Raw genomic sequence first — 27082 nt, forward strand, 5'->3', positions numbered from 1 at the left:
AATAAATACAACATTTTTGGTATTGGTAACCATTCAGTTATTCCATGAACAACAAGCTCTCTATTCTGTTAAAGTGATCACTTACAGTTTCACCTGTTCTGCCTGTGAGACAGATGGAGACTTCAGAAACAGACTGTGATTGGTTGACAGCATGATCGCAGGGCTAACAACATCATTAATTGCAGGTGAAGACCCTCAGAGAGGAGATGGACACAGCGTAAACTGGGCCTGTGTACTACAACACCAGATCTCAGAGCCCTCCCTAAATAGATTGTCTTATGAACCAGAGGAATCCACCAATCCTCAGGCCATATTTTTTTGCGAATTGGAGCTACACCTACGAAATACCACAGAGGAAGTATTGACCTAGAGATTTGACTCACACCTGTGGATGCCTGAATTCCATGATGATTTTGGTTGGTAGCCTTACATTTGTTGAAAATACAGCCTGGCACTGCTTCAGAGGGCGAGCCCCTCTCATTTACTGTTGCTAAGCTTGGCCATCAGAATATATACAATAGAATTCCTATTTCACTTTAGTATTTTAGATGTGGCAGCATTATTATCATGCTGATGTTAATGATACATACCATATATAACCATATGGTATATTTTCCGGATTTATCTGTTTTTGTCAGTAATGTCATAATATATATATATAAAATATGATAACAAAATTATATTTTTGACTGAGGTGATGATCCAAACTTATTTTAGGTCTGATTTTTTTTCAGGACTTTTTACCCATTCTCTCGAACAAGGACGTTCGACAAGCATGTGAAACATGCTGCCCAGTCAAAGGCGAAGCCACGCAGGCTCACTACACTGTGTACTCTAGCTCTGCGTTCATCCGGGTGTACATCTCATAAATGGCGTCCACAGTGGCAGTGAAATTCACTAGAAACTGTCTGACTTTCTCTAGGCAGTCCTCTTCTTTGACCTCCCGTCCTTTGGAGAGGGCCTTCAGGAAATCGGACTTGTAGGGGGCGGCAAAAACAGCGGCCTGAAGGGAAGACAAACTTGTCAGTGAACACACGGATGCTTAGCAACGAGACAGCGAACACACAGATGCTCAGCAACGAGACAGCGAACACACAGATGCTCAGCAACGAGACAGCGAACACACAGATGCTTAGCAACGAGACAGCGAACACACAGACGTTTAGCGACGAGACAGCGAACAGACAAATATACACAAGAGCCAGTTTTAAATCGAGCTCTTCCGGCAAAACGGATGCATCTTCCGAGTTTGGAATCAAAGACATGCGCCTGAACGCTCTGAGCGGTCTGACCTTAAAGAGCTGCTGCACCAGCCATCCGTGGTACTTCTTCAGGGCTAACTCGTAGGCTTTGGTGGCGTTGACACGGATGAGGTTGGGGTTGCTTTCGTCCTTCTCCCCGTCCACCAGACTCTGGAGGAGCACTTGGATGAACTTTAGTCCCCTTGTTGAGAAGGAAGACAAGGCATGTCAACACGACCACAAACATATCAGATACTGCAGCGGATCAATGTCCTTTGCCATGACCACATGCTTTACAATGACATTTAAATAAATGATGTGAATGAATGACTGTCAATAAATATCCTCTGACCTCTTCAGCCACATCAGTGCCAAGGTAGCTCCAACTCTGGGCCACTCTGATCCATGCATCTCCTTCTCTGCCTCTACGATCTGTTGCAGGGTCTTAAACCTGGTGGGATTGCTGTCATAAACCGCTTTGATTTTCTAAAGAAAGAAAAAAGAACACATTTGTCTATGGACATATAACAACGAGTATGACCTTTGGCCTTCTGCAATGTGTTTTCCTCTTACTGTGATGTTCCCTGCAACATCTGCCTTGATTGGAGCGAAAATGGTGGAACCAAGACAATCTGCGGAAAGAAGAAAACATAAACCCCCTATACAGATGAATAGTAAGCTTCATGTACATACCTCACAGCTATGTAAAGCTCCTCTAGTCCTAATGACCTCCAGCCTACATGAGGTTTTGAATGTGTGGTAAACTCTGTAAAAAAGCCTCTGCTAAACAAACATCAGAGCATACTGAACAACATGCCCTCTTTATCAGAAGGGCTCACCGTCCAGCCCACCTCCTAGGTTTCTGAAAGAGCTTGCTCAAATCCACTCCAGTTGTGACAGCACACTTGATACTTACTGTGCTATGACAGAGGGGATTTTATGTGGTAAGGAAAACCAGTATATAATAGTAACTAAGCAACACAGGCCCACTGACAATCATTATGTGTCAACTATGTAGGATAATATGTCAAATGGTAAACTGTTTCATCCATGGTGGTCATCGCCAGCCTGTGGCTTCACAGGGCCATGGTAGCTTTTTTTCGGACCTGTGCTGAATCCACCAGTAGCTAGACATCCTAGAGTAGCAACCACACAGGGCTGCGGATCAAGTAATGACAGAACTGACAGTCCTCACCTTCCAAGCTTCCACAGGAACCCACTCGTGACAGAGTGCCCATTGTGCCCGTGGCAACAGTGTCGTCTCCAGTTACAGAGACGTTCCGATCGTTTAGGAGGCAGCCAGCCTCTTTATCTATTAATCCTGAGTGTCCTCATTATCACAGGGCGACGTGCACCTCTCTGTTCCTGGCCTGGCGGCTACAATGCTGCCTTTTCTCCCCCTTTCTCTGGGTACTCTGGCTCCACGCGTGTGACCATGCAGTGCCCAAACAGTGGCTTTTGGAAAAGCCAGCCAATGTGATGAAAGCAGGGTCCATATCTAAGCTCTACCTGAAGCTATAGAGAGCACAAAAGAAGCTCATAGCACTGTGATAAACAATTAGTGGGCCCACTGTACCTAATACACATTGACTAGGTTCACTCTGTGGGACAAATAGCTTTTGAGTTGGTCACGGTTGAAAGGAAAGTTGGCTAAGATATTTGGGTCAAATGAGACAATGAGTATAAAATGGAAAGATGTCCACATCAGGCTTGGGTCCTCGCGCAGGTTTCACATAGCAAATTCAATAGAGAACCATTGGCATATTAATACAGAATGAAGCCACACAATGATGCTCTGAAGCACCATACTGCTAGTGAATGGGGATTGGGAACTCAACACCACGCTAATCAATTTTCACAACTTAAAATCGAGGCCAGTGAAATTAATTATGCATGCAGGAGGTTTGCTGCCAGTTTGATGAAGAGAAATGCGATACAAAAAAAGATTACGCGTTGTGGCATTTAATTGCATGAACTTGACAGAGGTGTTTTGACAGATTTCTTCTCACATTTGTCGCTGCATTTATTAATCAACGTTTAAGAAAAAAATAAAACACTGGCTCTTGATAATCGTCACTTATCGTCGTTTATGTCCTAATGAAACAAATCAAGGCCCATTCACTTGCAAATAGTTTGGAATTTTGGTTAAAGCAACATTCCGTTTATTTGGATTGATGCATCGATCTGGTTCATGACATGCAATGTTTGAAGCAGTCTTTGAAAACAATGGCATTTCTTATTTATTTTTCAACTTTATCAGTTGAAACAGACATTTCTATTAATCTCAACCAAAATGCTAAAAAATGTGCCTTTTCAGACCACTGTATGAGAGACTAATCTGAATCCAAACTCGATTATTTGACAACTAAATTGGAAGTAGTCCACTATGTCACCAGCGCAAAACAACAAGCAGCGCTATGTAAGATATAGGCTATACATGCCAAAAGCTATAAATGAGTCAGTATGAACTTATCGGTATATACTTACCAAAGAATGGCGGAAGATATGATACCGACTCTAAGAATGATCTGGTTTCCACCTTTTTGTCGGCAGGAAGCTGTTTAAACTGATGCTCCACAAGAAGAGCCATTGTGATCACGTTTACACACTAAGTGCTACACTACTGACAGTAGGAATGGGGTTGAATGTGTATGCCACTCTTGAAAACACAGATTTGTAAAACGACCCCGGAACTGCGGTGCCAGCCTTTTCCTCCAAGCACTCTAAACGAATGGCAGAGGCGCTGAGAAGCACAGCTGACCACTAAGGCTCGCAACAAGTCAACCAATCATATTATGTTTAGTCTACTCTAGGCAATTACACATTTCCTTCACTTACAACCCCAATAATAGTATGTTCAACTTTATTTCATTATTTTATTCAGGGTCCTCATCTAACCTTTAGGCTACTTTAAAATAAAAAGCCTTCATGATAAATTATGACTTGCACATCAATCTTAACTTATTGTCAATAAGTGAATTGAAATAGCCACTTGAGAAACATTGTTTACATTCAATATGGGTTGTTATTCTGTTTATGAAAGACAATACACCTAGTAGCCTATGCCAGAAGTGCAACATTACGGTTCTGGCACTATCCGTACAGCTCTAATAATACGAGATGTTTGAATCACATGCCTTTTTTATCAATAGCGACTTTAAGTTTTGTTTGACCCTATTGACGCCCCGTAGCGTATCTAGGAACTGTTACTATGAGAAACCAGAAGATGGAAAGCAATGCCAAGATTTGAAGCCTTTTGTTAACTAGCTAGGCTAGCTTTGTCAGCAGAATTTGCATTATCTTTGAGAACATTAAACGGTAAACGTTAAAGCAATCTTTTAGCTATCTTTATGGCAAAATATCGATACACGACAAGCATTGGTGTGCAACTAATATAGCTAGCCTAGCTAAGTTACTACTGTATCAGGTAGAATAAGTGCTTAGTTGTACTGTAACTACTGTACTGTGCTGCCCTGTACGTACTCGTAGTTAGCAACCAAAAAAATAGCGTCTTGATGACAGTAGTCGGTGTTATTTGAATGTGAGATCGGGTCGATTCATAAATTGTACGTTGAATTTAGATCAATGGCTCTACCTACGCTCTCATCCCGGTGGCCGAGTCGAGCCCGTTCACTGGAAAGACAGCTGGCGCGGCAGCGGGAACAGGAGGCCCGTTGTCGGCAGCAGTGGGAACTGCATTCGCAGTATTTCAGAGAGCAGAATGTTCGCAGCAGTAAACAAGCCGAGTGGAGCTCTCGTCAATCTTACCAGCAGAGGTAAGCAGTTTTATCTATGTCGGTACTCCGTTTCAGACGACCCCTGAGCTGCATACATTTACGAGCATTGAACCGTGGCTGAGGCACCATCAGTAGAGAATATCAAGTGTATATCCGTTCTTCGCCCAGCATGTCGGCATACCATCGAGACAGACTGAAAGAGGAGAAGAGGTCGAGCCTGGAGAGGCGCAGGGAACGTCTGAAGGTCCTGCTGCAGGATGAGACCGACCAGCTCGAGGAAGAGCTTCGGAAGATGGTCCCAGACACGAGCGCCTTGGCGAGGATGCTGGTGGAGAAGACGGAAGACCTCCGCACGGCTCGAGAAGAACGAAGAAAGAGAGTAATACAAAAAAAGCCTATGAAGAATCAATGCAATTCATTAACCTTTAGTTTACATGTACATTTTATTCATTTAGTAGGCGATTTTATTCTAAGCAACATAAATATAGTGCATATAAAGTAGAGGGGAAAATCAAGGATCAGAAGTGCATAGTCCTAACCGTATTTCGTTGTCTGGTCAAGGAACGGCCTGTATTTACCAGGCACAGTGCAAAATGACCTCACTCTGTAGCGCAAAGGCATGCATGCATAGGCCTGGCTGACCTTTCTGTTGTGTTGGATCTCTACACAGCTGGCACAGGAGCTGCTGAAAGAGCACTGGAAGAAGAACAACTCTGAACTGAGGAAGGTTAGTAGACCATCAATCTCGCTATGGTGTGTTGGTGTGTGTGTTGGTGTGTGTGTGTGTGTGTTGGTGTGTGTGTTGGTGTGTGTGTGTGTGTTGGTGTGTGTGTTGGTGTGTTAAACAAGTTTGCCCAGAGATTTGGACAGACACTATCGAGTTCTTTTATTTTTCGTCACGGGCACTCGATCTGGAAACTAATAGGACTTGATATGCTGTTGTTCCTTGGGCTTCTGTGAACCTGACTCCCAGCTAGACTTCAGAGCCTAAAATATTCGGGTGTCCCTTTCGTTTGGGTCGGGTTAATCCTTGTTGTTGTGTCTCCTTTGTCTCAACTCCTGGTTTTACAGGTCGAGTCAGAATTACACAAAGATCATGTGGTGAGCCGCTGGCAGGAACAGACGAGTGAGAAGCTACAGGTGGGTAACTGTGCCAGCCAGGGCAGCCTGGATCACTCACTGTATCAGTCCGAGACGTTCTAGAGTGAGTAAACTTTACCTCGGGACCAAGCTTTAATTCCAGCGGTCATGAGTATTTAAACAGCGTTCATTTATCTGTGTCGGTGTGTACAGGATCATGTCTGGGGAATTAGGCTCAGTTTGGGTTAAACCGGAGCTCAAACTGGATCTCGTTACAACATATGTTAGTAAGAGTTGATCCAGATAAGCTTATCTCTCCTTTCGAAGCAGGCTAGTTGCTATGACGTCAGCCTCAGACAAGTCGCAGTGTTCTAATGGGAGAGCCGTCATCTGTTTGAAACCCCGCAGCAAGAGGCAGCGGAGCGGGAGGAGAAGAGGCGCTTTGAGAATGAGTATGAGCGGACGCGCCGGGAGGCCCTGGAGAGGATGAGGCAGGAGGAGGAGCGGAGGAAGGCGGAGGAGCGGGAGAGGGCGGAGGAGCTCCGGAGACAGATGGAGGAACTGAAGCTGAGAGAGGAGGAGGTAAGCAGGAGGGGGGGGGGGGGCGGGGGCGCCGCAGGAACACGAGGATGCACCGTTTGCGCTGAACAAATAACCTGATTAAGTCAATAGACACCGTGGCAAAACGGCGCAGAGAAAACGACCTTGACCTGAAAAATAAATCCATAATGAGGCTCTGAAGAGAGTTGTGGGTGGTGTTTTTCGCCAGGCCAACCGTCTTAAGAAGGAGCACGAGGTGCTGCTGTCTCAGAGCTGGGAGCTGGAGAGACTGGAGGAGGAGAGGAAGAGGGTGGAGGAATGCCGGAAGAAAACTGAAATGGGGTAAGAGGGGGGAACGTCCCGAAGAGTGCATGAGATGACGACAGTCTCCAAGGCTGGGTTCTCATGGGTGGGTGTTCTCCCTCAGGCGTTTCCTGGTCCGCCAGTACCGTGCCCAGCTGAAGAAGAGAGCCCAGCAAGTCCAAGAGGAACTGGTACGTTCTCTAGGCTCACGCTCCCCTGAATGGGCAGGTCGCTCGATGGTGGAACATCTGCAGAACGAGAGATCACGAGTGCGTCCCTGAATGTCCCGTTTGTCCACCAGGAGGCGGACCGCAGGATCCTGGCCACCCTGCTGGAGGGGGAGCAGGACGACCACCGGCAGGAGAGCGCCAGGAGGGAGAGGGCCGTGGCCGACGCCGCCTGGATGAAGCACGTCATCGAGGAGCAGCTGGTGCTGGAGAGGCAGAGGGAGGCCGAGTTTGATGTTCTGTACAGGTCAGTGTGCGCTCACCACAGGCCTGACTGAGTGTGTGTGTGCGTGCTTCAGCTCCAGGCACTTCACACGTTCATGAGGCTGTGTGTGTGTGTGTGTGTGTGCTGCAGGGAGGAGGCCCAGCGCGTGTGGGAGAAGAGGGAGGCGGAGTGGGAGAAGGAGAGCAGAGCCCGGGAGCGCCTCATGCAGGAGGTGAGTCGGCCCGCTCCACCGTTTACACACACGCCGTGTATATAGAAACATCCGGAAAGGCGCCTGTCTTTCCCTGAGTTGCCAGCAGCAGGCAGTAGAGAGCACTGCGTGGTGCCTTGAGGAGCCAGCAGCAGGCAGTAGAGAGCCCTGTGTGGTGCCTTGAGGAACCAGCAGCAGGCAGTAGAGAGCCCTGTGCGGTGCCTTGAGGAGCCAGCAGCAGGCAGTAGAGAGCCCTGTGTGGTGCGTGTGCACGCGCAGGTCCTGGCGGGCAGGCAGCAGCAGCTGGAGCGGAAGGTGCAGCAGAACCGGGAGGACCAGGAGGAGACCCTGAGGAGGCGCGAGGAGCTCATCCAGGAGCTGGAGCTGGAGAGGAGGAGCGAGCGGCGGGGGAGGGAGGTAGAGGAGGGCCTCCGGACCGCCCGCATGCAGGAGATCGACGCGCAGGTGGGCCCGCTTCCACAAACACTGCTCGCAACGCCTCGTGTGTGTGTCCCAATGGTCTTGGACTGGTGAGCATCAGGCTGATTTGGGGGGGTGTACGTGGGGTCCTGCAGGTGGAGGAGAGGCGTCGGGAGCAGTGGGAGGAGCAGAGCAGGAGGGAGCAGGAGGAGGAGGAGGGGAGGAGGGCCCAGGAGCTCCAGGAGGAAGAGCTGAGGCTGGAGACTCAGAGGATGGCCCAGCAGGGATACCAAGACAAGGTAACCAGGGACCAGGGCTTCTGGCTGAGGGTCAACTCTGCAGAGTATAGTGTTAGAAATGAAGAATAAAAGCACCTTTAGGTCACGGGCTGTTCAGTATCAGCAGGTCTTCCTCTGCCTCACCCTATCAATGTTTTTTTCTTTGGTAGGTTCGGAGCAGACCTCGATCCGCCTGGACTTAAGTGTGCAAGTTCAAATGACGTTGCTAATGGTAACAATCGTCACGTAATCATCACGTTTTTGTTTTTTTAAGCTTGATTTGTACATGTAATCAGTCAAAACACAATCTTAGCCACTTCTGCTTTTAAGTGGGAACTCCAACTTCACAACTTGTATGTCAACTTCCTTAAGTTGATGTTGCTCGACGATGTACTTTTCAATATGGGTATTGGTTAAATGTGAATAGATTTTTTTTATTTATTATTCTTTTGTATTGTGTTCATAATTAAATGATTCTAAACCTAGTCACCTTTTTAACCGTGTTCTGTCCTTGTACAGTTCCCAGTTTCTACACACAAACACACAGCACACAGCCAAAAAGGACTAGGAACAGTGATGAGATTATAATTATAAATTAAGTTTATTTAGAAAATAAAATGTTTTGTTTTGAATACCCCAGCAGTTATAAACTTCTGCATGTCTGGACCTCATGAAGAAGTAACAGAGGAGTACAGGAAGGGCTGTTTCCTTGATCACATTTCAAGTTAGACACTGAGCTCAGAACCTGTCCTGATAACCTTCAGCTTGCACACTTTACACAGAAGCTATCAACGTAGGCTGGCCTTCAGAACCCTGCCATGAGCTCCACATCAACAACAAACCAAGCAGCGGCAGACACGACACACAGGGGGTCAAAGAGTCGTTAGCGGTGGGATATCTAGCTGTTGTCACAGTACCTACATTGCTACAGCACACACAACTAAGCATGTGCGGTGCTGTGTCTAGCATCTGACTTTGAAGAGGAGGAGAAAAAAAATGAAGCACATTAGTTATTTAACACAAGCAAAACATATTGCTGGTGAAGAGCGTAATTAAGCCCTGGAACAAGTGCTTTGATGCATCGACTACCAGATTAAATAGACATAGTTAGCTGCACTAAGTGCATATTAAATGGAAGCAATCACACTTGGACACATTGGCATTGCAGGGATACAAAGTGCATAAACAGGGTTTAATGTTAGCTGTTAAATCTCCCATTAGTCTTCTACCGATGTGTACCCCCTTTAAAATACTGAACACCATCAAACGCGTGCAGTGTTGTCGGTATGTACACAGTTCTAGTTGTTTCCTACAGCTGTGACAACACATCGCTAGTGACTCCTGATATGGTTTTATGGCTTATTTCCAGCGTTGCCTCTGTGCTACTTTGCTTAGGGGAACGTGTAAACACTTCACCCCTGGCGTGTGGAACACTATGTTTGGACGTCGACCGCAATAGCGTCGAACTGGAGACTGTTTAGAAGATGGAGGGTACACTGTGGACGTTAATGGATGGCTTCCTGGTTAGCAAGAAAGACGAGATCTTTCCTAGAATATAACAGGAACGATTGGATTAGAAATCACTGGATTGCTCCTCAACAATGGTCTGTGCTGTAAACGTGATCATTCAGCTTCTATTAGGCTGAGCTTTCGCAGGCTAATCTAACCTTATAACGCCCAACATCTAACATGACCTCAAATCAGGCGTTGACCAATACAGGCTTTAAGCTAACCATTGCAAACACTTAAACATTTTGTACATTTATCTTTAAATAATAAAATAATAACACATGCAAAAAATCACAAATACTGATGGGAAAAAATAAAATAAAAATCATAAGATGCATTAAAAACACGAGCTAAAATAATACAACAAATCAGCTCTGTTTGAGGACCTGCGTGGTGATGATGATGATGATGATGATGATGGCTGTCAGTTGTTGTTCTCCTTGGTCGTTATGGTGACGAGTTGCTTGGCTGCCTTGGCGATGTCGTAGGCACACTGGATGACCTGCTGGGTGACCAGCTGCATGTCGGCCGCCAGGCTGGCGTCCGGGGGCGTGGCCTTCCTACACTCACCCTGCAGGCGTTGGGCGCTGGAGGTGAGCAGGCGCAGGGAGCCCCTCACCATGTCTGAACGAGGCCTCTGGAGGGGACCCAACACAGAGAGAGAGAGAGACACAGAGAGACACAGAGAGAGATAGAGAGAGAGACAGAGATAGAGAGACAGACAGAGAGAGAAAGAGACAGAGAGAGAGACAGAGAGAGACATAGAGAGAGACACAGAGACACACACACAGAGAGAGAGGCACACACACGCACACAGAGAGACGTGGTGATGAATACGGGAGACTGACAGCATCCCAGCCCTCCCTGCTAGTGGAATCTGAGGCTGTAATGGAACTGAATTCACAACATGCCCTTCCTGTACACTTACCTTGGGGAAAAGGGCAGCCATCTCTGTTACAGCCACGTGGATTCTTTCTGAGCAGGGTAGAAAGCTGTTGAAAGAATAAAAAGGTCATGAAGAGATTAGCTGTTAAACAGTAAAACTGGATTAAATAATAATATTAATCATTTGTTATACCCATAACATGCTGTTACATTAACAGTCTGGGCAATGCAAACTAGCACACAATTCAAACTTGCCCTCCAACTGCAGAACCCTTGTAAGCATTCACTGGGTTACACGATGCAACCACACACAGCACTACGGAAGAGACAGTGCTCACCCTTCAGGCTGGGTGGGAGAGCAACAAGAACAATAAAACTAAACCATTCGTTTTAAGATCCCTAAAACTAAAGAGAAGCCAACAGTTTTTCCCACTTCGAAGGGAGGAGAGATTCAAGTTGCCACTAAAATCACCTCACACTGAGGACTAGGAATCGTCTGTACCTCCGGACGTTAAACTCCTTTTAGTACAGTTTTTGTTTTGTTTTTTATGCGGAGAGGTGTGCGCTGATTCGTTAGTGTGAGTGAGAATGGTCTGAGAATGGCGTTAGTCTGAGGAAGACAGTCAAAAGGCAAAGTAGAGTCCACACGCCACAGCAAGAAAGTCAATGAGGAGGTGAGGGGGGAGGCATAACACACACAGAAAGAGAGACACACAGAGAGAGAGAGAGACACACAGAGAGAGAGAGAGAGAGAGAGAGAAAGACACTGTGCCTGGGAGGCAGGAACAGATGCCAGAGTACCAGGTGGAGGGGTCAGGGGGCCGGAGGCCGGGGGACTGCAGGGGGAGGCGGGCTTGTCCGCCCAGGGCACCAGGGTGCTGAAGCAGCCCAGGCTGTGCCTGAGCCTGCGCACACCCTCACGCTCACACGGTCTGCTCCCAGGGGCCACAGAACCACACAGCAGGGCCCCACAGGGCCCCAGAGACAACACACCGGAGGGGGGAGGAGGAGGGAGGAGGAGGAGGGAGGATGTGACCGGACAGAGACAGAAAGAGGAAATGTATGGAGATAAATTAAATACTGAGAAACAGAACTGGTGAAAAGCTGAACTCAAATACCCCATGAAGAACAGTGACGAGGAACCCCCAAATTATTTGATTGACAAGGAAGTAAAAAATAAAGAATGTGCCAAAAAGGAGAAGCAGGATTGATGTCAAACTAAACAAAAAGGTCACAGCGGCTGCTTTCCAGGAGCCGGTCCGCGTGGGATCCGGCCCGCTCGGGGTCCGGCCCGCGTGGGGTCCGGCCCGCGTGGGGTCCGGCCCGCGTGGGGTCGGGCCCGCTCACCTGTCATGCTTGTTATCCTGGGCGGCGCGCAGCAGCTCCTGGATGTTCTTGGTGATCTGCTCCGTCTTGCGGATGACGTCCTCCGTGCTGGGCAGGCTGGGGTCAGGCTCCGCCTCCAGGTCATCCAGCTCTGGGATGGAGCTGCCCTCGCCCAGCCAGCCGCTGCTCCTCAGCCTGCCCCTCCTGAACACCCTGCAGCAGGGGGAACACAGGGCAGCCTTCTGCTCAGCGCCAGAGTGCAGAACGAAACACGAGGAACACTCGATTGGCTTTCAGGTGTTGGTGTAGGTCACGGTGTGTGCGTGTGTGTGTGCCTGTGTGTGTGTGTGTGTGTTGGGGGTTAGGTTCTACCCTGAGTCTTCCATTTCCGTATCGTTGGTGGGGTTGTCATAGTGACTGTCAGGCATGCTGCTCTGTTTCTCCATCCTGGAGGCCTGAGGCGAGAGGGAGAAGGGTCACACGTGTTGCTAGGAGACGGAGCGTCTTGACGTCGCTGACAACGTAAACAGGAAGAGGATATGCTGCTGCAATCGTTTCAATGCAAAGTGTACACATACAAATTGATTTCAAATGTGTTTGAATCGTGTTTTGATAGTCAAATGAAGGTAATGTGTTTTAACCAAAACATAAGACAATGAATACAGAAAACAACTTTGCATGAAACCAGCCAAGAGCAAAGAAGCACATATGGAACTCGATGTGAAGTCTCATAAACGTGATTGCCAGGGTTAGTAGAAAGCGGTTATCCGGGTTCAAAATATCCCTTTTCCACTCAATGTGCTTTTTGGCTAATAAATAACTATTCCACATGGCTTTGCAAGTACATTTCTAATTTTTAAACACAGTATACAGTCTTAAAGACAATCCAATCAGGGACATTTAATAGCAAACAAACACCGAGACAGATGGCTTGTTCTTGCAGACTGGTGGAAGGTGCACAACAACAATCTCCTGAGAGTGGAGATTGGACATATGGACGGCATTAGAAACGAACAGTAAACAGTGGTGGAGAATGGTCTGAGGTGTTTGAGAACTGTGGGGGGGGGGAATCACGGAAGAAAAAAACTACTCAGAGGAAAGAGCTTGCTCAGAATTGCTTCAGAACCACAACTTAATCACTTCACCCTGGTTCTGGTCCAAGTCGGTAAGGATAATAACTTTTGGACCAATAGTGAACAAACTAAAGAAATTACGTCGAGGTTCGGAAGAATTTAGAAAGATTTAACGACAACAGTCCAAGCACAGCAGTTCCTTACAGTTGAAATAAACATGAAAGGACGTAAGCATTTAGCTCCAGTCACGCATTCAGACCTTGCAAATATATATAATATATATAATTTGTTTTACGACTAAAAGAGTGAAAACTGATTTGGAGAGTTGGTGTACAGCTCTGATTTCATGCAAATCCCTACGCCTTGCAGAGGCCCTGCACAGGGAACTAGTTTTTGCAGGACACAGCATACAGCCAGCCAGAGGAAAGGTAGGGACCAGCCACACACCGTCAAAATACATACCCTTCAGGTCTCACTATCAGCCCACAAGAGACCAAACAATCCTCTTCCAGTCCACTGCACAAGATGCCACGCCCCCACGCTAAGCCACACTACCACAGTTCAGCAGCTGGATGAACGACATGAGCCATTTTCTTTCCCGCCGAGTCTAACAGCCCGAGCACAAACCAGTCCCTTCGGCGAGGAAGTAGGGTTAACCGGAAAGGGCCGGAGTGTTAACGGAGGTGGTGAGAGCATGCTGGAGCGGCCTAAGAGAGGGCGAGGCCGTGGGGGTTAGAGGTGAGGGAGGAACAAAGCTCATCTGAAGTTCTCCAAATACTGTCTCCACAGGTGAAGGGACGGCGTGACCGTCTGGTGTCTGAGCTACACGAGAGCCAGACGTCCCAGCACACGGAAACAGACCGTCTGGTGTCTGAGCTACACGAGAGCCAGACGTCCCAGCACACGGAAACAGACCGTCTGGTGTCTGAGCCACACGAGAGCCAGACGTCCCAGCACACGGAAACAGACCGTCTGGTGTCTGAGCTACACGAGAGCCAGACGTCTCAGCACACGGAAACAGACCGTCTGGTGTCTGAGTTACACGGGGAGGGAAGGAAAATAGGAGGGGCATGTGGCGCGACCGGCGAGGTTTCTTCTCTGGTGGGGAGTGGGGGTGGAGTCACGGATAACTCCACACCACTGGGGGCATGATGGAGAGGAGGAGGAGGGAGACTCGGGGGCAGCTCATGCAGAGGGCCAGGTGGGGAGCAGGAAGAGGAGGGTGTAGGTGTAGGAGGAGGAGACGGCAAAAGGCAAGGGGCTCTCTGCTTCCTGCCAGGCAGGTACCAAGTGAGGAGGTACTTAACCCTTTGAGCACTTTCGTCCGGCGACCAAGACAGGGTGGATGGGAAGGAGGGGAGGGATGAGGAGGAAGTTACCAAAGCGGCCCTTCCCGTCTAGAAAAGGGTTCAGATCAAATGTTTTCAACAGATATGTGAAAATGTTTCATGAAACCTAGTTAGCGCTCTCAAAAACAGTCACCATTGGTTGATAACAATTCTTGAGAGCACTTGACGAAAACAATAACTACTGGGAAAAAGGGAAAATATTATAAAAAGTGTAATTGACAAGATAATGACAAAGTCCAAAGGGCTTTAAATAACACCACATATTTCGATGTTCTGGCTATGCCTCTTTTTGATCATTTAGTAGTTACCATACCTACTGGAATTTCACATACATTTTACAGGTGTGCAGTAAACAGTATCTTTAACTTTTGAAAAATGACAGAACAATGGAGTTAAACATTTATAAAAACACCAAACAACATGAAGGACAGAGAACAGATTCGAATCATAAATGATGCTGTTAGTTTGTCACAGAGACAGAAAACAAACACTGAAAAAACATTTGTATGGATTGTTTAATGCGTATTTGAAATGACACACACAAACCTTGAAAATACTTTAAATCAGAACAATGGTGGAAAATATGCCTACAAATCTACATGAACAGAAAAAAATAGTCCTAATAACACCGGTAAAACTCCAGCAACGAATTAAGGCATTTATATGCTGTATGGGACTAGCTGTGGGACTCTCACGTCTGGCATTGTCCTGGCGGATCACTACCTCCCAGCTACGAGATAACCCTACACCAACGTCATCCAACAAACCCGTAGCGCAAGAATGAGGGGGGGGGCAAAAAAAGGGGAAGGAAGGTTGCAGACAGACAGGATGTGGGGGGAGGGGGGAGAGAGAGAGAGAGAGAGACGTGGAGGACAAGACTCTGAAGGAGGTGAGGAAGTGGCAGAGGCAGGGTTGCAGGTCTTACTTACATGAGGAGGGAAAGGTTGCAGGGTGGGGAGGCCTTCCTCTGGGTACGGGGTCTCCCCCTTGGGGAGGCAGGGCTTCAGAGCGGAGCCAGTCTCATACATAGACATGGGCCGGCTGGCCCGCGCTGCCTGCCTCCGTTTCAGGGCTGAGGGGCTGGAGGGGTCGGGGTGGCCCGGGGAGCCAGGGACCTGATACATACTGGCTGGGCCCTGTCGCCTCAGAGAGGTATTCTCGCTTTGCAGAGACTGCAGCTGGAAGACAGGGGTCGGCAGGACTGAGAGGAGCTTCCTGGATACGCTGGCTCTCCTGCCCTGCCCTGGCCTGCAGCTGACCACTCTCACGCTAAATCTCCATTAAAGCCTGATAGTTACCTCACCAGTTTAGTATTTGATGCATTTGTGCTGTACCATGTATAGGCTACGTAAAAGCTGAATATCCTTAAATCTCTGTTACAGATTGAATATTTTTTATATGGTATGTGTTACGGTTAATAATCAAGGCCCAATCTCTCATGTTACTCATGCTAGGTTTTCGGAAGACTCAAATCAATCACAAAAAGGGTTGAAACAGGGTGTCAAAGGGTCGAAGCAGGGTGTCAAAGGGTCAAAGCAGGGTGTCAAAGCAAGCAGAGAGCAGTGGCAGGCAGGCGAGGTGGCATGGGGGCCCCCGGCCCCCCCCCCCCCCCCGGGACAAGCAGACCCTGTGGAACTGTGGAAGAATACGCCCAAGCAGAGACAGAGTTCAGAAACCAGGAAGACCTGGGATCTTGAAAAGACCTCGTACCATCGCAGAGAAATGTGTTCGGTTCGGATGAGACTGTTATTCAGCCACACTGGGGGGGGGGGGGGGGGGGGTGTCAATGGTGCTTTTCAGTAAGAGAAGGGGGGTCAGGGAAAGTTGTAAATGACTTCAGCCGTGACTTCTAAACAATGCCGGTCCACACAGCTGTATCTCAGTCAACATGTTGACCACTAAGGATCTCCAGTGAGGCATGTTCACCCTGTACTTCACTATGGAGACCAGCGCTCAGTCCACTGGGCCGGCTGGGCTGAGTCACAAGGGCCTCTATCAGTCCTTGGGAAACACGAGTCTAACCTCGCAGTCGAGCAGAGCATGTGAACAGAGCGCTCAGCCCCGCGGCGGGCCGCTCATCACATGAACAGATGACATCAGCATTCCAACACAATGGGTATTTTGAGGGGGGTTGGAACATAAGTGAATAGGGATAAAGTCAACTTTTAAGTTTGAAGTAAAACAACCAAAAAAATACAATAAAAATCATAATTTCTCTAAATCCTTAAAACACACACTTTTGAAGGTAGAATTGAAGTGATCGTCATGACAGCTTTCTCATCAGACGAAGAGGAGGTTGTACACAGTGGATGTGATCTCGTGCTGTTCCACATGACAAGGAGAATATCTGTGGTACGCGGTTATCTAATATCTGTGGTACTACGTTATCTTTTCACCAGAGCAGTTGGACCTTTACAGATATCAGGCAAAAAACACATATCTGTTATCATCCGTAAGAGAAAGTTATGTTATCTCACACAATAAAGAAAGCCTGGATTAGATGACATTGGATTAGATGACAATTACATTATCATTCCATTGGTTCACATACAGTATTCTAAAATGTTGTCTTAAAACAGTGGAGTTAGTCACTTGGTCAAATGACTAACTGAGGAAAGGCAATCGTGCATGCTGGTTATTCTTGAAATGTCTGTTAGTACTATCATGAGAGATAAAACGGCTTTTACTGCAACGACGAAAAAAAGTAAAAAAAAATGTTTAATACATATTTCCAAAAGACTATAAAGCCACCTTGGAAAATGACAACATGCTGGCCAACATTTAGCAGTAAAAAGACAGGCAGTGTGGTGTCCAGCAGCCCAGACCAGAGACAGCCTGGCCCACCAGGCGGGCAGGGAGGGGGGTGACTGTGGAGGTGGAACAGTGGAGGTGGGAGAGGGGACTGAAGCTCTCCTGACGGCTGTGCACCCATAAAATCTAATCAAATCAAACTTTATTTATATAGCATTTCATACCAGGAGGCGACACAATGTGCTTCACAGTGGGGTAAAAGGAGTTGGGGGATAAGTCCAGCCCTAGTCCAGCCCTCGGTCTTAGTGATCTGATTGGTGCAGCTCTGAGGGTACCTTTTTCTGCATGAGTCTGAGTTCATCGCTCAGGTTGTTGTTGACCTTCAGCAGCTGTTGGATCTTGGCCTCAGAGGCAGACAGGGCGTTCTTCACGTCCAGGAACTCCTGCACCGTGATGGGCCCGTCCGACAGGTCAGAGTCCAGGCTCTGGGAGGGCCAGGGAGGGGGAGGAGGAGGAGAGGAGGGGAGAGGAGAGGAGGGGAGGACGGGGAGGAAGAGGAGGGGAGGAGAGGAGAGGAGAGGAGAGGAGGGGAGAAGGAGGAGGACGAGGACGAGGGGAGAGGGGAGGAGGAGAGGGGAGGAGAAGGAGGAGGACGAGGACGAGGGGAGAGGGGAGGAGGAGAGGGGAGGAGGGGGAGAGGAGAGGAGGAAGAGGAGAGGAGGAGGAGGAGAGGGGAGGGGGAGGAGAGGAGGGGGGAGGAGAGTTATCGTTGCGGAGAGGCACATAAAGAAATGTATTAAATGCTTGTATTTAGCAACCCCCACACAACGCCGATTTCAACCATGAATGGAAGGCCCAGGCTGAGCGGGCGGCACCTTGGTGCGGTCTCCCTTGCAGGAGGAGGGCTCCTGGTCCGTGTCCTCGTCCGAGGCCACGCTGTCGTAGTCGGGCTGGTCGTTGTCCTGGCTCTCGCTGCCATGTCGGCTGCCCACGCTCTTCAGGATCAGCTCCACGTTCTCTGACAACGACAGAACAGGCCCACGTGACAGACCTGTTGAAGGCCCGGCTTCCAGCTTGTCATCTGAAGATGTAGGAGATGGAGGGGGGGGGGGGGGGTCATCCCATACACACCTTTGGGACTCGTGAGAGAATTCCCCTGCTGTCTACGTTTCGCATCGCTCAGTATATCGATCACAAGAGTCGCAAACTCGTGAGCGTTGAATCTCGCAAGTTTTTGTCGTCCCTGGAAGAGAATAGGAATGATTAGCTAACAAGAGAGGCTGAGGCGAGGCTAACACGCGAGGCTGACATGGGGTGAGGCTACAGTGAGGCGAGCTTGCCTGGTTTCGTGTCGACGAGTATTCCGGGTTCACAGGAAGGAAAGGCACCACTGTGGTCTCTGTCACCAGGGTGCTGTGGTTCTGCGTCGCTAACCAAACTGAACACGACAGGCACGCAGCCTCATTAAGACTCCAAACCATAAAAAGGAGGGCGATCTTGAAAGCTGCGGAGTGGAGCGCTGACACGGCCGTCTCACCTGCATCCGTCTCCCTCCTGTCCACCTCGTCGTACACGTCCATCGCCAGCTCCTCGAACAGATGATTACTGAGCTACAGTGGAGACACAGTCATGTTTGAGACGGCCATGGTGGAAGTAATCAGAAACTGATCCAAACCTTCAAAACATCACGTCACTCACCGACTGCAGTTTCTTCTTGGCTGCCTTTGCGAGTTCAGACAGATCTAAACTGCTGGAGACGGAAGACAAACGTATAGACGTTTTATTTCTGATCTACGGAATTGGAGGGCGGATTTGAAACCTGATGAGACGGAATACTTACATGTTCCTTATCCATTAAAAGAAAGCATTGGAAAAAAAAGACACCATGCTTCATTTGGGGGTCCCTTATAAGTACACTGTTTTTAAACCAGAAGTGTAGGATCTAAAACTGAGACTTGGGTCAGATTGTATTTTAACTGCAACAATTACAGTGCAATTGTCCCGGGGATGTGTGCATATACATTTAGTCATTTAGCAGACGCTCTTATTCAGAGTGACTTACAGTAAGTATAGGGACATTCCCCCCAAGGCAAGTAGGGTGAAGTGCCTTGCCCAAGGACACAACGTCATTTGGCATGGCCGGGAATCGAACTGGCAACCTTTAGATTACTAGCCCGCTTCCCTAACCGCTCAGTCACCTGACTCCCCATTTCCTTGCACGAGGGAACCCAAGAACGTGCCGGAACAGGCCTGGCAGCTCCTCCCTCTCCTCTAACTACAGGATACACTCCGACAGGGTCGGGGGTCGTCTGCATGAAGCCGTTGTGTGTGTTCCCTTACCTGTCTGCCATCTGGGGAATGATGAAGTGTTGGCCACATCTATGATCTGAAAGACGACACACACACCCATTGCTTCTAATAAGACCTCGCAATGAGGGACAGGTGTGATAATGTGGCGAGGTGTGTGTGAAGTGTGTGTTAAGTGCATGCGACGTGTGTATGATCCAATAGGAGACGTTGATTTCTCTCTCACCAGGTTTCCTCCCACACAGATAGAAAGCCAGACGGTCGGTCAACTCGTACTGAATCTCCACCAGCCTCTCTGCCAAGTCACAGTGCCCAGCTTGCCTGCGGAGGAAAAGATCCACCCATCAAACAATGTTACAACAAGCCAGGGTGGCAAAAATGAATATTCGGCCTTCAGTTGGTGAGCGATGACAGACTGACCTTGCGTAGTCGATGGGGGTCTTGCCGCTCGTATCTGGGGCCCCGGGGTCGGCGCCGTACACAGTCAGCAGCTCTGCCTGAGACACCTGCCCTGCCTTGGCTGCCACATGCAGGGGCGTGTTCCCTTTTTCCTGCAGGAAAAGTACATAACGCAGTGTAAAAAGTCTCCCTGTGAAAAATCAACACCAGGAAAGAAGAAGGGGGGGGGGGGGGAAGGAGGGAAGGAATTGTGAATCTTACGGGGTGAAAGAAGTTTGCCTGGGCTCCCAGAGAGAGTAACCTCAAACACGTCTCCAGATTACCTGTGCGGACACTCGAGTGCAGTTGCTAAAAAGGGGAGAAAAAAAAAGCAAAACAACATGTTAGTGAAATGTTCTGTTGTTGTGTACTGTTCTGAAAAGTGTTGTTGGTCACCCCAGCTTCTTTTCACACCTTGCTCAGGTCCTTAGCTGTAAAACTGTCGTCATCGCGACAGGGCATCCGGTGAACAAAAGCCAACATTTGATATTTGGCTTTTATGAACTCTGTTTTGTTTGGGCTGTAAGATGACAAGAAACAGAAGAGCTTAAAAGACCATCACACACACACTCCAGAGAGAGCCTGGGGGCCCCCACTGCCATTAGGAACAAGTTTCAACTATCACTTCCTGTCATAGCAAATCCACCATACTCCACGAGGCGAATGAGCTTCTCCAACACATCTGTACTATTCAAGCTGACACTCGAGCTGCAGCACGAGGCCGTTCTGTTCAATCGGCTCTCCTACATCACCACAGCGCAGGGCTTCAGACACTAGAGGGTGACTCACTGCACTTTGTCCTGGGGGTTGGCCTTGCGTTTCCCGCTCATGACTGACGCGGGGTCCAGCAGAGAGTGCTCCCATATCGAGTTGGCCCCATTGTTGTATAATGTCTGAACCATCTGTGTAGCAGAGGACACACATGATGAGGAACTGTGTAGGAACAAAACAATGCAACGGACGTGAAATAACACTTTCTTTTTTCTTTTTTTTAAAGACAGTAATTCTCAGAGAGATGTTGTCATCTCGATTCAAGCAGCCAGCTCATCGACAGAGTGCCAATGCTCTATATTGAGAGCAGATGAGGTTGAAAGCTCCACGAGACACTGCGCAGAGCTGTGACTACACTTGATAGCGAGCCAGGATAATGATCTCATCTGTACATGTCTCCAGGCATGGCAGGGAGCCAGGGGGTCATAAGAGAGAGCTCTCCACCACCCTCTGCATCAGGAGGAGAGGAGCCAGAATCTGAGGACCCACAGCGGGGATCGTGGGGGGGACGGGACAGGGGGACAGGGGGCCGGGACAGGGGGACAGGGGGACAGGGGGACAGGGGGCCGGGGGGACAGGGGGACAGGGGGACAGGGGGACGGGGGGACGGGGGGCCGGGACAGGGGGACAGGGGGCCGGGACAGGGGGACAGGGGGACAGGGGGACGGGGGGACGGGGGGCCGGGACAGGGGGACAGGGGGACAGGGGGCCGGGACAGGGGGACAGGGGGACAGGGGGACAGGGGGACGGGGGGACGGGGGGCCGGGACTGCGACGCTCTGCCAGGGCTCACCTGGAGCTGTGTGGGAGGCCACGTGGTGTGCGTCAGGTGACGGACTTGGGAGCTGTGGCGGCCCAGACTCCGATGGACGCTGCAGCACTCATCGCAGACCAACACGCCCCTGTTCACCGACGCCCAGCGAGGATCTGGGAGGGGTGGGGTGGGGGGGGGGGTGAAAGAAAAAAAAAGGTACAATGGTTAAGTATTTAACCAGCACATAACTGTCATTCTTATTTGAGTTATACATCGCTGTCAGCTTTCATCTCCACACAGCTCAACCAGACTTCAAGCTTTGGGTTGACCGATCTGTTTGTTTAACAAGCGGTAACAAGGTTCCTTGGTTTATAACACCTTCCGTGTGACTGTTTTGTTCCATTGCTTAGGACCATTATTCAAATCTTTGGCATGCTGGCTTTGGCAGACCACTTCACTTTTCAGTTGGCTACAGATTCAAACCTCAGACCTACCATTCTGGTGGCTTCATACTTCCACCTGACAGAAATCCCAGACTTACCCTTGCCTGAAGTCTATCTGAAACTCAGCCAAGCTCAGATTACTGCAGATAATGGGGACAGTAGGCTGGTCCATCAGGGCTAATGTTACCTGATCAGTGAACACATTAATGACTGTCCATAAGCAGTCTACTGGTACTTAGCCTGCTTTGCAGCAGACGTGTTTTGGAGAAATTGTTTAATGGAAAAACCAAAACATTTATAATAGTTTTTTTTTGTTTGAATACAAATAGGCCATTATAGATATAGATCAGTTTGTAGTGGAGTGGTGCATCATTTTACTCTCTGATCTCCTGACCTTCAGTGGTATTGAGATTTAGGCTAGCGGTGCACAAAGTGCAAATGGGAAGTTGAGCCACACACTTCCATATATGGGTAGCGTTAAAAGCGACCTGCACAGCAAACAACAAAAAAAATCTCATCCTTTTTAAGCTGAGCGAGAGAGCAATTTCCTCTTTCACAAACTAACCTCGAAATAATTGCAGCGTGAAGGCTCATGCCCAACATGCATAAGTAGAGCAGGACACTAATGCATACCCTGGTAAAGGTAGTTTTCAAGGGCCCTTGGGGTAACATACAATAGTCAAAAGGAGCTAGGTTGAGATAATGACAGACACACCACCACCAAAGAGAGGGTTGGGCAACTGTGCAAACGGAGGTAGGCTCCATGGGGAGGAAACGGAGGCTGACAGGAGAGAAAAACTTCAGTTAGCATCAAAAGCCAACACGGTGGCTGCTACTCTGGGAATGAAAGGCCACACAACCACATGACGACAGCGCCGGGCTGATTTGGCGCTGGAGTGGCAGGAGGCAGGAGGCAGGAGGCAGGAGGCAGGAGGCAGGAGGCAGGGCTACCAGGAACAGCTGAGGTGTGGGTTAAACAGCTGTAGGGCTTCTCGTCTGGTTCCGGCACCTGGCCCTCGGCGCTCTGTCTCTGCCTGTCTGTCGGCGCAGGGCCGGGGCCTGCCGACAAGCCTGCTCACTCCTCAACAAATGTAAGTGCGGCTAAATTAAAACGACGCCTGCGACTGCTAAAAATATGCAGAGACCCAAGTACAACAACTGGTAATAGGAGGAACCTGGAGGGGCATACCAGGACAGCTGGTGTAGAGGCCTTGACTAATGAGTCTGGCGGTCAGTGACTGGCTTAAGGATTGGTGTCTTGATGATTTAAACTACTGGTAAGGTTTGTAGTATCATTCTTAGTGAAGAGCTATACTTAGAACATGGGCCTAGGTCACTAACTCACATAGCCTCCTACCATTTGTTTTGTGATGCGGGGAAAGTCAAAAGACAAAAGCTTTTTAGAATACAATAGCACAAAATTCCGTCTCTGCATCATCAATTCATTCAACATCCTGTTTTTCTTCCTGCATTTACTGGACAGCATCAAGTCATTCTTCTCTAAAATATGCAAAGCACCCAAAACAATCCCTAACTGAGTCATTCAACTCCAAGACTGGTATATAAAAACACTATATTTAAAATGGTCGTATAGGTAGGTATATGTGACCTGATTACATCAGTAACAAATAAAACTATGACATTGGCATGTCAAGATTCAAGAGATTCTGTAATCAGTCAAGATACAGTGAAACCAGTAACAGATTCTTATATCTGCAAAACCTCATCTGAATAATCCAAACATTTATAGAGGTTTTTGTAATGTGACTTTGAGATATTGCATTCGATTTGTAAGAATGACTGGATGTCATGCATGCCATTCAGACAATTACCTCACTGGTGCATACTGACACAAATGAAGACAACAAGCCTACTTATAAATCAGTTAGACAATATCTAAGTTGCGGGCTGATCCGCTAGCTGGCATAGTTAACATAATCTGCTTAAACTGCTGCTGCATAGAAGTGTGTTGTTGTAACGTTAGAATGACTATACTAACTGGCGCGCCTCGGTGATTTGAGTTGACAGCATCATTTCATGCCATGATGACCAAGTAACAGACTTACCTGGAACACTGCAATCCGCGCAAACCTCACTATTCCTGAGACGTTTAGACATCCTCTTTGCCGAGAAAATACCGTTAATGTCACGGAAACGGATGACCAGGTAAAGAAGTGGTGACTCAACTTGACTCCTCCGGTTCAGCTAAATCTCTTATCACAGTAGCCAGATATTTATGCTGGAGAGCCACTCATTTCGATGGCTTTTAAAGGATGTGGCTAGCTAGCTAGCCTAGCTGCTGATAGCTCAACATCACAATGTGACAAATAGATAACAATTTAACCAGCTGGATTGGATGATAGCTACGTTCGATAGCTGACAGCTTACGCGTACGGTTTGAGATTGTCCGTTCGGAAACTCCAGCTAGGTGGAATAGCCAAGCCCAAACAAGCCCGACAACCGTATGAACGCGAATGCACCACGGACATATTCACGTTTTGCATTCGGGCGGGGACGTACCATCGGTGACGTTTGCAGCGAAGGCGGAGGGTGCTAAAAAGCATGCCTTATTTAAGAATCGCCTTCGAACTGGACAGCGACATCTATCGCTCTGTCTGAAACTTTATTGAAGTCAAAATTGAACTGTAAGTGGTTTGCATTGGTGTCATTCAGTTAGTCGTTGCCATGAGCGTCAATAGTTCCTACTCGTAAACCGTTTTCAGCGAGGGCTAGGCAATATCCTTGCCATCCACCTTGTATCGATGTCAAGTGTTCTAGCTCTACATGCTATTTTTGTATATATGCTTGGATTCAATGGATTGATACAGTTCATTTTGAAAGGGTTGTTTGTGAAATAATTCAAAAGAAACCATTGTTTCACATGCCACCTTTTTGTGGTCCCTTGACTTTAGTGAGTGAAAAATCATAACAGTCGAGGAAAACGTTATTACAGCAATTTTCTAGTCATATCAGGTTGTAAGCAAATAAATGATAGCCGTAAATGTAGTCCATTACTAAGGCCTACACCCACATTTGGTGATAGTTACATGTTTCATCATTCATGTTAGAGCACTCTGTAAATGTTTAACTAATCTTCATTGTAGCATTGCCAGTCATAAGCTGAAAGCCCAAAGAAAAACAGCCCCACAATTTATATCCTAAATTCAACTGTCCAGTCAACCTGATGTTTATCATGTTATCGCAGGATGACTCCTCATCTTGCATGGAAAAGACAGGCTGCCTAGCTGAACCCAGAAGTCGTGATGCGCATGCCCCCAGAATGGTAAACAACAGCCAGACTAGAAGCTTCTTCCAGTATGTGATGTCACTTCTTCTGCGGCAGTGGGTCCATTGGTTTGCCAATGTCTCTCCCTCGTAGCTTTAACCCTAGGAACAGCATGGACAACTCAAACAATTAGCTCCAGGCCATGGTAACACCATCATAAAATGTAATTAACCTTTGGTATCATAACAAACAAACGTGTGTTTATATCACTCCACGGCATGCTACACTCACCTATTGCTCTTTCGATTTTGCCCATGACCTGGTTGTTAGGGATGGCCTTTCCGCACTCGTAGTCCGCAATGACCTGTGGCTTCTCGTTTATTTTCTGTGAAGACAACCGCAGCAAATTTAGAAACATTCATACATTTTCCAACCCAGTTATGCTGAGCAAAAAATAATGAAAGACATTTCAGATTCTGAGTATTTGAAACTATCCTGTTTGGTGGGGGGGGGGGGGGGGGGGGGGGGGCTGAGATGTGTGCCACAAGCCACAGAGTAAAGCCTCAGGGTCTGACCAGGTGAATATTTTAGGTGGCTGTGTGTAGGTGTGTGTGTAGGTGTGTGTGTGTAGATGTGTGTGTAGGTGTGTGTTTGTAGGTGTGTGTGTAGATGTGTGTCGTTGTAGATGTGTGTGCGTGTAGATGTGTGTGCGTGTAGATGTGTGTGCGTGTAGATGTGTGTGCGTGTAGGTGTGTGTAGGTGTGTGTGTTGGTGTGTGTGTAGATGTGTTTGATCGTGTGTGTAGGTGTGTGTGTGTAGGTGTGTGTGACTTACAGTGGCCAGGTCCTTCTGCGTGAGGCCCTTGTTCTGTCGTCCCTGCTGGATCACCTTGCCCACTTCCAGAGGCACCCTCTGGTGCTGTAGCTCCTCTGTCTCGCGGTCTAGCTTGGCGGTGTTCTTAGTTATGACATGCTGCTTGTTCTGCCCTGCAGCCCCTGTTAAGAAAGAAAAAACACAAGGAATTAAGCTGTTGTTACAGGAAGCCATTGATATTATAAAACATACGGATTGGATTTATCTGAAACGCCTGTGGGAAGCGAGTTTGCCATGGAATAATTTCCTTATGCACATTTCCATACCTTTACCCTGTAACTTTTAACAAAGCCAGGGCCGAGTTAGTGGGATTCTTACATTTCTTTGATGTTTCTAGTTCTTCTCCGCGTCTCTGGGCTGCTGCGACAGCCTATAAAACAAAGCAGCCTGTTCGTATCCAAAAGCAAGGTCTTTGTAGCTAGCTAGCCCCATCGATGCAATTTACTTCCCCCCCCCCCACCCCCCCATGACATCTACTACTGCATCGATGGGGCCCTACCCAAAGACACGCATACCAGTATGGGTGTAAACTACAAGCTCAATATTGTTAGCCATTAGCTAACGTTAGCCAATACTTAGCTAGCTAGCACGTTGACAACATTCGACACACTAGTTAAAATGTGAAATTAAAAGGTAGCTAGCAATAAAACGTAATATGGTGTGCTCAGCTTGTTAGTGGTATTGGCTGCCAATTGTGGTAACTTGCCTAAAATAGCTCAGCCAGTTAGCATGTCCAGCTAGCCTACCTGCTTGGACTTCGATTGCGCAGCAGTTGGTCCTTTCTTCCTCAGCACGGTCACGGTGTCCCAGTCACTTTCTGCCATTTTGAACCTATCTTAAGTAGGAATAACTGATGAAACGTAAAACGGTTCGACCGATACAAATACGATCCCAGCTTTTAGTTGGAGCTAAAGTATGCTTGGAACCAGCTAAAGAAACGTGGTGTGGGGTTGGAAATGGAGCTACCGTAATTGCTTGCAACCGTATTTACACCAGTACCTTCAACTTGTCGTCATCGCCGTTTCCGGAAATGGCGTGCGCATCAACAGTTTTGTGCAGTTATTTTTTTTTACCGCTTTCAGGATTGTATTGTTAATCATTTTTAAATAATATTTTGAGCTTTATTTTTTAATAGG

General features: G+C 48.0%; 4 protein-coding genes across 4 annotated transcripts; 1 reads left to right on the forward strand and 3 right to left on the reverse strand.

The window, feature by feature from the left end:
- Window positions 1-407: 407 nt before the first annotated feature.
- gltpa (glycolipid transfer protein a) lies at window positions 408-3948 on the reverse strand. Its single transcript, XM_084690229.1, has 5 exons — window positions 3729-3948; window positions 1815-1873; window positions 1594-1727; window positions 1293-1443; window positions 408-1003 (listed from the first exon to the last, which is right to left on the reverse strand). The coding sequence occupies exons 1-5, from the start codon at window positions 3829-3831 to the stop codon at window positions 821-823; spliced, it is 630 nt and encodes a 209-aa protein (XP_084546355.1). The 5' UTR covers window positions 3832-3948; the 3' UTR covers window positions 408-820.
- Window positions 3949-4359: 411 nt separating this feature from the next.
- On the forward strand, window positions 4360-8727 carry tchp (trichoplein, keratin filament binding). Its single transcript, XM_084690228.1, has 13 exons — window positions 4360-4559; window positions 4823-5017; window positions 5147-5357; window positions 5649-5705; window positions 6050-6118; window positions 6467-6640; window positions 6828-6940; window positions 7026-7092; window positions 7203-7375; window positions 7484-7565; window positions 7824-8009; window positions 8120-8263; window positions 8413-8727. Exons 2-13 carry the CDS (start codon window positions 4827-4829, stop codon window positions 8443-8445), a joined length of 1500 nt encoding a protein of 499 aa, XP_084546354.1. The 5' UTR covers window positions 4360-4559; window positions 4823-4826; the 3' UTR covers window positions 8446-8727.
- Window positions 8728-8819: 92 nt separating this feature from the next.
- git2a (G protein-coupled receptor kinase interacting ArfGAP 2a) lies at window positions 8820-24383 on the reverse strand. Its single transcript, XM_084690170.1, is given in 22 exon segments — window positions 8820-10388; window positions 10680-10743; window positions 11438-11483; window positions 11486-11568; window positions 11984-12175; window positions 12335-12417; window positions 14343-14432; window positions 15314-15562; window positions 17471-17620; window positions 18011-18153; window positions 18267-18378; window positions 18476-18573; window positions 18673-18745; window positions 18834-18885; window positions 19476-19521; window positions 19669-19763; window positions 19863-19993; window positions 20103-20189; window positions 20295-20400; window positions 20670-20782; window positions 21444-21577; window positions 23914-24383. Coding segments are annotated over 22 exon segments (2412 nt in total). The 5' UTR covers window positions 23966-24383; the 3' UTR covers window positions 8820-10175.
- A 336-nt stretch (window positions 24384-24719) lies between these two features.
- edf1 (endothelial differentiation-related factor 1) lies at window positions 24720-26970 on the reverse strand. The gene is made up of 5 exons (XM_084690172.1): window positions 26693-26970; window positions 26265-26316; window positions 25908-26068; window positions 25365-25458; window positions 24720-25234 (listed from the first exon to the last, which is right to left on the reverse strand). Exons 1-5 carry the CDS (start codon window positions 26768-26770, stop codon window positions 25173-25175), a joined length of 447 nt encoding a protein of 148 aa, XP_084546298.1. The 5' UTR covers window positions 26771-26970; the 3' UTR covers window positions 24720-25172.
- Between the last annotated feature and the right edge of the window lie 112 nt (window positions 26971-27082).

The sequence above is a fragment of the Hypomesus nipponensis genome, chromosome 24, assembly GCF_054491055.1.
Source record: "Hypomesus nipponensis isolate SF chromosome 24, ASM5449105v1, whole genome shotgun sequence".
NCBI classification, from domain to species: domain Eukaryota; kingdom Metazoa; phylum Chordata; class Actinopteri; order Osmeriformes; family Osmeridae; genus Hypomesus; species Hypomesus nipponensis.

What these genes read in the sequence shown, in the direction of transcription:
- gltpa (XM_084690229.1), bottom strand. Translation starts at nt 3,831, where the DNA reads ATGGCTCTTCTTGTGGAGCATCAGTTTAAACAGCTTCCTGCCGACAAA. An exon ending in ATGTTGCAGGGAACATCACA is followed by an intron (nt 1,728 to 1,814) that starts GTAAGAGGAAAA and finishes TTCTTTCTTTAG; the next exon opens with AAAATCAAAGCGGTTTATGA. An exon ending in GCACTGATGTGGCTGAAGAG is followed by an intron (nt 1,444 to 1,593) that starts GTCAGAGGATAT and finishes CTTCTCAACAAG; the next exon opens with GGGACTAAAGTTCATCCAAG.
- tchp (XM_084690228.1), top strand. Translation starts at nt 4,827, where the DNA reads ATGGCTCTACCTACGCTCTCATCCCGGTGGCCGAGTCGAGCCCGTTCA. An exon ending in AGCAAGTCCAAGAGGAACTG is followed by an intron (nt 7,093 to 7,202) that starts GTACGTTCTCTA and finishes TTTGTCCACCAG; the next exon opens with GAGGCGGACCGCAGGATCCT. An exon ending in TGCAGGAGATCGACGCGCAG is followed by an intron (nt 8,010 to 8,119) that starts GTGGGCCCGCTT and finishes GGGGTCCTGCAG; the next exon opens with GTGGAGGAGAGGCGTCGGGA.
- edf1 (XM_084690172.1), bottom strand. Translation starts at nt 26,770, where the DNA reads ATGGCAGAAAGTGACTGGGACACCGTGACCGTGCTGAGGAAGAAAGGA. An exon ending in CGCAGAAGGACCTGGCCACT is followed by an intron (nt 25,459 to 25,907) that starts GTAAGTCACACA and finishes TTGTCTTCACAG; the next exon opens with AAAATAAACGAGAAGCCACA. An exon ending in CAAAATCGAAAGAGCAATAG is followed by an intron (nt 25,235 to 25,364) that starts GTGAGTGTAGCA and finishes TGCTGTTCCTAG; the next exon opens with GGTTAAAGCTACGAGGGAGA.